General features: G+C 37.4%; 1 protein-coding gene across 4 annotated transcripts in view; it reads left to right on the forward strand.

Moving 5' to 3' along the window:
* The window catches only part of TRIM24 (tripartite motif containing 24), a 110332-nt gene extending 103893 nt beyond the window's left edge, over window positions 1–6439 (forward strand). For all 4 annotated transcript variants that reach the window (XM_055591040.1, XM_055591042.1, XM_055591041.1 and 1 more), the window contains 3 exons: window positions 670–744; window positions 4764–4913; window positions 5673–6439. In XM_055591040.1, coding sequence (XP_055447015.1) covers window positions 670–744; window positions 4764–4913; window positions 5673–5882 — 435 coding nt within the window. In that variant the 3' untranslated portion in view covers window positions 5883–6439. The remainder of the gene's footprint in view (window positions 1–669; window positions 745–4763; window positions 4914–5672) is intronic.
* Window positions 6440–7248: the final 809 nt, after the last annotated feature.

Raw genomic sequence — 7248 nt, forward strand, 5'->3', positions numbered from 1 at the left:
CAGAATTGGCAGCAAAAAGATGGGTTTTTGTATTTACTCTTCCTGGAAATAACTCATTCTTTCACCCAGTGGTACTGGATTTATACCTTAAAGCTAGCTAATGTATTTAACCTTATTTATAAGAAGCTCCTTTGCTAATTTATTAAGTAGAACAATCAGTATGAAAGTTGTTGTGCAAGAGAGGGCTGAAACATGCACTACCACTGAGACACGGTGGTTACTGGGGTAGACTTGTAAGCAGAGAAATAACAGAGTGCATGACAGAAACATCTGCATTCAGAGAGGGGCCTTAGGACCCAACACCCCATGGATAGAGATCCACCTGGATCGCTTAACACCTGGATGTTTTTTTATTGATTATGAGTCATTTTATTGACTGTGAGTAATTCAGTATAAAAATTGCAAAGATAAGTGGAAATAAAAACTTCAGATAGTTTTCTAGTGATACTGTTTTTATTTCTGTAAAGACTGCTCTCATATGTTACATGCATCCCAAAATGTCAAACAGTACACTGTAGCAAATGATTGGAAAGGACATCAAAGCTCTAAGTATCACTGTTTTTTGTATTCATCTGGTTTTAATTTCCATTCTGGTACTTTCAGATCTATTGCTACTAAAAATTAGTTGTGACTTCATTATTTCTTATTTATTTATTTATTTATGCTTAGAAGTGTGAACGCCTACTTTTATTTCTTTACTGCCATGAAATGAGCCTGGCTTTTCAAGACCCAGTTCCTCTGACCGTAAGTATTAATGGTGCACTAAAGTATTAAAATGCATTTTTGTACAGTGGGATGGTTTTTCTGAAACTTGATTTATGAGAATCTAGTTTCTGTACCATTTTTCAACAGTAAATTTCTTACATTAATCAAAATCTTAAAACTTACTGCATTGTTGTTGTTTAGTCACTCCCCATGGTCTTCTGCCCATGGGATTCCTCCAACAAGAATACTGGAGTGGCTTGCCATTTCCTTCTCTAGGAGATCATCCCAACCGAGGGATCAAGCACGCATCTCCTGTATTGGCAGGCAGATGCTTTACCACTGAACCACCTTGGAAGCCCTGTTAATACATACTGAATGCTTTAATCTTGACTACATTGTAATGTTAACTGCTCAAAAACTTCTGTTCTTTTTTCATGTATTCTTTCTTCTCATGTATTTTACTTACTATTCTCTGGGATGATTTAAATCAATTGTTTCTCTCAGGAGTTTTAGGTGTATATATATCCTAAAGCTATTGGGAAAGAAACTTTCCATTTCAGGTAAAGACACCCCATGCCCGCCCCCAATCTCTGTACACATTTTGATTTATAGGTGCAGACTTCAAGTAATAAGTTCAGTTCAGTCGCTAGGTCATGTCTGACTCTTTGCAGCTCCACAGACCACAGCACGCCAAGCCTCCCTGTCCATAACCAACTGCCAGAGTCTACCCAAACCCATGTCCATTGAGTCGGTGATGCCATCCAACCATCTCATGCTCTGTCGTCCCTTCTCCTCCTGCCCTCAATCTTTCACAGCATCAGGGTCTTTTCAAATGAGTCAGCTCTTCGCATCAGGTGGCCAAAGTGTTGGAGTTTCAGCTTTAGCATCAGTCCTTCCAATGAACACCCAGGACTGATCTCCTTTAGGATGGACTGGTTGGATCTCCTTGCAGTCCAAGGGACTCTCAAGAGTCTTCTCCAACACCACAGTTCAAAAGCATCAATTCTTCAGCGCTCAGCTTTTCTTATAGTCCAACTCTCACATCCATACATGACTACTGGAAAAACCATAGCCTTGACTAGACGGACCATTGTTGGCAAAGTAATGTCTCTGCTTTACTATGCTGTCTAGTTTGGTCATAACTTTCCTTCCAAGAAATAAGCGTCTTTTAATTTCATGGCTGCAGTCACCATCTGCAGTGATTTTGGAGCCCCCAAAAATAAAGGCAGCCACTGTTTCCACTGTTTCTCCATCTGTTTGCCATGAAGTGATGGGACTGGATACCATGATCTTCATTTTCTGAATGTTGAGCTTTAAGCCAACTTTTTCACTCTCCTCTTTCACTTTCATCAAGAGGCTCTTTAGTTCCTCTTCACTTTCTGCCATAAGGGTGGTGTCATCTGCATATCTGAGGTGATTGATATTTCTCCCCACAGTCTTGATTCCAGCTTGTGCTTCCTTCAGCCCAGCATTTCCCATGATGTACTCTGCATATAAGTTAAATAAGCAGGGTGACAATATATAGCTTTGACTTACTTCTTTTCGTATTTGGAACCAGTCTGTTCTTCCATGTCCAGTTCTAACTGTTGCTTCCTGACCTGCATACAGGTCTCTCAAGAGGCAGGTCAGGTGGTCTGGTATTCCCATCTCTTGAAGAATTTTCCAGTTTATTGTGATCCATATAGTCAAAGGCTTTGGCATAGTCAATAAAGCAGAAATAAATGTGTTTCTGGAACTCTCTTGCTTTTTCGATGATCCAGCAGATGTCGGCAATTTCATCTCTGGTTCCTCTGCCTTTTCTAAATCCAGCTTGAACATCTGGAAGTTCACGGTTCACGTATTGCTAAAGCCTGGCTTGGAGAATTTTGAGCGTTACTTTACTAGCATGTGAGATAAGTACAATTGTGTGATAGTTTGAGCATTCTTTGGCATTGCCTTTCTTAGGGATTAGAATGAAAACTGACCTCTTCTAGTCCTGTGGCCACTGCTGAGTTTTCCAAATTTGCTGACATATTGAGTGCAGCACTTTCACAGCATCATCTTCCAGGATTTGAAATAGCTCAACTGGAATTCCATCACCTGCACTAGCTTTGTTCATAGTGATGCTTCCTAAGGCCCATTTGACTTCACATTCCAGGATGTCTGGCTCTAGGTGAGTGATCACACCATCGTGATTATCTGGGTCATGAAGATCTTTTTTGTACATTCTTCTGTGTATTCTTGCCACCTCTTTTTAATATCTTCTGCTTCTGTTAGGTCCATACCATTTCTGTCCTTTATCGAGCCCATCTTTGCATGAAATGTTCCCTTGGTCTCTCATTTTCTTGAAGAGATCTCTAGTCTTTCCCATTCTATTGTTTTCCTCTATTTCTTTGCATTGATCACTGAGGAAGGCTTTCTTATCTCTCCTTGCTACTCTTTGGAACTCTGCATTCAAATGGGTATATCTGAAGAAGTAGATATTAACAATAGAGGAAGAGGTGTGTGTGTGCTTACCATTGACTTCAAAAGCTTCATATTTCAAGTTTGATGTGACTTTAGTGCATTATGGGCTTCCCTAGTGGCTCAGCTGGTAAAGAATCCACCTGCATTGTGAGTGATCTGGGTTCAATCCCTGAGTTGGGAAGATCCCCTGGAGAAGAGAAAGGCTACCCACTCCAGTATTCTGGCCTGGAGAATCCCATGGACTGTATAGTCCACGGGGTTGCAAAGACTCAGACAGGACTGTGCAACCTTCAGTTTCACTTTCACTTAGTGCATTATTGTAAGGTGCTGGACCTGCTACTCAAAATGTGTTCTATTCTCTGATGTCTGAATTTCCTTTAAAAAGCTAATAGATTTGTTAAAATTTTTTTTAAATGAATGCAACATTAGAAAAGAAAACTAGCCAAGTAACACTGAGCTGAGAAGCAATGAACTTCTTTCCTTGTAAACAAGTTTTGAGAAGTTAAGATCGGAAAAAGAAATGCAGTTGACTCTCAGAACAACACAGAGGTTGAGGGCACCAACTTTCTGCATAGTGGAGTCTTCATGTGACTTTACAGTCAGCCTTCTGTATCTGCAGCATCAGTCAATCACAGATTTTGTCGTATTGCTGTATGAATTTCATGGAAAAAAATCTGTGTATAAGCGTACCTGCACAGTTCGGGGGTCCACTATAGTCTTTGGGGTGGAAGGCCCTTTGTGCCCAAAAGAAGCAGGGCAAAAATATGCCAATAAAAAGTTAATTCACCTAAAAATGTGACCTAGAATTTGGTGCTTTTTCTAATGTTGGCCTACTGTTACATTTGGCATGAATAACAGCAACAGCAAAATAGGCCCCCTTAATATATATTTTGCATGTTATTTTGCATGCCTATTTTGCATGTTGTTCATTTACGACAGAGGATGAGATGGCTGGATGGCATCACTAACTCAATGGACATGAGTCTGAGTGAACTCCAGGAGTTGGTGATGGACAGGGAGGCCTGGCGTGCTGCGATTCATGGGGTCGCAAAGAGTCGGACACGACTGAGCGACTGAACTGAACTGAACTGAATATATATTATCTTATTTCGTCTTTACAAAATCCTATGAGAATGGTAGAATTATTTCTGTTTGAAACTTGAAGAAACAGGTTCGGTGAAATGACTGAACCCAGTAACTTACCCAGGAGAGTGTTATTGAGTAGCAGAACTGCGGTTCAAACCCAGATTCAGAGCCCACTTGCTATAACACATGCATCAAAAAAACATGTCAAATATTACTAGAAGTAATACTTTTTCTAATGATTGCCTTTTTGTTTAATAATGAAAAAAGAATAGTAAGAGGGGAAATGTAGTAGGTTTTTTTCATTAAAAATAACTGATGAAAATTTTTGATAAAAGTGACACAAAACATTTACTGATGTCTGGAAACATGTAGGTGCTTGCAAATTTTGCTGAATATATTTCCTTATCAGTGACAAAATAGAACTGAGAAAAGCAGTAAGGATGATCTGAATTATATACTACTTCTTATAGAATTTATATGGGACCAGGTAGAATTTATTTATTATAGTATCACATTTCTTTTGAAAGGTGCCTGATTATTACAAAATAATTAAAAATCCAATGGACTTGTCAACCATCAAGAAAAGACTACAAGAAGATTATTGCATGTATACAAAGCCTGAAGATTTTGTAGCTGATTTTAGATTGATCTTTCAAAACTGTGCTGAATTCAATGAGGTGAGAAGGGGGAGGAAATAGCAATGTGAAAGTAATGTTAAACCAAACACCTTACCAACAAAGGAGGAGATGAAGATATCTATCTGTGGTAGCATAAATTTTCAAAAGTTCGAGTCTATATCAAGGAATGAAGAGAGGTCATTAGGAAAACGTTATAGTATAGTATACCACATGTATAGTCAAAGGTTTATTATATGGTGAGTGGAAATGCAAATTACTGTTGACAACTTAAAAACAGTTTAGAAAATATTTTTATCTAACCCAGAAGCATTCTTTGTCATTCTCACCTTTATTTCTTGAAATATAGCATTTCCAGACTTTAGTCTTTGTGATATTGAAATATTAAGAATGTGGTTTAAATAATTCTTAATTAAGAGTTTTCTCAAAAACTTTATCATCTACACATCTATCAAACTTAAAGCTTTTTGATGATAGTTTGTCCTTTGGATCAGTTACTCATTCAGAGGTAGATATTATGTTTGTTCTAAAAAACACCTGTTACTGTATTCTGATTACAGCATTTCTTTCATGTCTTTCTGGTAATCTAGATGAGTCAATACCTTTATTTACTTCTTATCTGCTCTTCTCTAGACTTTTTCTTGCCCTGGGCTATTATTTACTTTACATCAAAGCTTTAAGTAAACATGTCTTTTGAAACAATCCACTGATATTCATAATCTTGAGGTAAAAGGGAGCAAAATATAAGAAATCTACTTTTATTGACTAAACATTTCTTTAATTCATATTTTTTTTCAACAGCCTGATTCAGAAGTAGCCAATGCTGGTATAAAACTTGAAAGCTATTTTGAAGAACTTCTGAAGAATCTTTATCCAGAAAAAAGGTTTCCTAAACTAGAATTCAGGAATGACTCAGAAGATAATAAATGTAGTGATGACTCAGATGATGACTTTGTACAGCCCCGGAAGAAACGCCTCAAGAGCATAGAGGAGCGCCAGTTGCTTAAATAAGCACACTTGCCTGTGCTGGTTTTTAGATTTTTGTTTGTTTTCAAAATACATTTTGCCATTAATTTAACATCATTACCAAGAAGAGTTTGTGACCATCTTAAGTTTTCAATGTTTACTAGACTCCAATTTCCTTAATAACCCATTTCTTTTAACCTTATTAAGAAAGAAAGGAAAAGAGGGAGGAGGGAAGGAGAAAGGAAGAAAGAAGCATCAACAACAAAATAAAAAGACATTCTTCCCACTTCCTGGATTTCAAACTGCAGTCCTTAGTGACAGCCACTATAGAAAGGACTTTGTATGAACTCTAAGTTGAAAATTTAATGTGGTCTGGATGTGTGCATTAATCCATTTTTAGAATATACCACTACTCAATTATGGACCAACATGAGTTAGGTGTACTGCATGTAAGTACAGTACTCCATGAATGTCAGTGGTAATGAGTTCTATCCTAGAATGCCCACTGGTGCACCAAGAAAGTAGACTAGATGCTGTTTAAGAAGGAGCCTAATAGCATATCATGTAAGATGGCAACTGTATTAAAGAAAAAGGAAAACAAATGTTTGATTTTTTTTTTTTCTTATCTATAGAGGTGTTTGATATAGCAGGTTTTCAAGACCATTTTTCATACGTTTCTAAAACCTCTCCTCCTTCCACCAGGGAAGGAAGTAAGTGTACTTGTTTGGTTTTGCTGTGTGTCTGTGTGTGGACTGGTGTTTGCATTTTAACTGTGCAGATGACCCTTTTATAACAAGACTCATTGTCTGCAGTATGGCTTTTAGTGGAGCCATCCAGAATATGAAATACAGCAGTGTGCGCCATATTTGATGTAAAGATTCTTCAACTTATACCCTTTGGGGCATTAAATACAAATTCCCCTGAAAGGGACCAGTTTTTGTGGTTTTCTTCTGTCTTTATAAATTGGAATGAAAGTCTTTTGTGGAATTTAGAAGCAGGCAGTTAGAGGGAATTATAGTGAAATTTAAATTTTTTCTAAAGCATCTATTTTTCAGAATCAGAACCTCAGATTGATTTTTTCTGACTTGATCTGGGCTTCATTTTCATTCTCTTGATGGAGAGATATAGAAAACCTACCTTCTGAGGGCAAGCATATTCTTCCTGGGTCAGCCTTGGCTAGTTTAATTGACTTTCATGTATTCCTTTTACTTGTTGTTCAGTATCAAGGAAGGTAACTATATTAAGATAGAAGAAAATTGTTGTTCCATTTCCTAATCTAACGTTTGACAGAATACATGAAATTTTTTAGTTTGCCAAAGTAAACCTTTATTTATTAAACATCAGTTAGCTGAGGATATTTTCCTCTTAGGCCAGAAGAATAAAAATACATCTGACTTGACAGAATTTTATC

Source organism: Bubalus kerabau, chromosome 8 (genome assembly GCF_029407905.1).
Source record: "Bubalus kerabau isolate K-KA32 ecotype Philippines breed swamp buffalo chromosome 8, PCC_UOA_SB_1v2, whole genome shotgun sequence".
Taxonomy (NCBI): domain Eukaryota; kingdom Metazoa; phylum Chordata; class Mammalia; order Artiodactyla; family Bovidae; genus Bubalus; species Bubalus kerabau.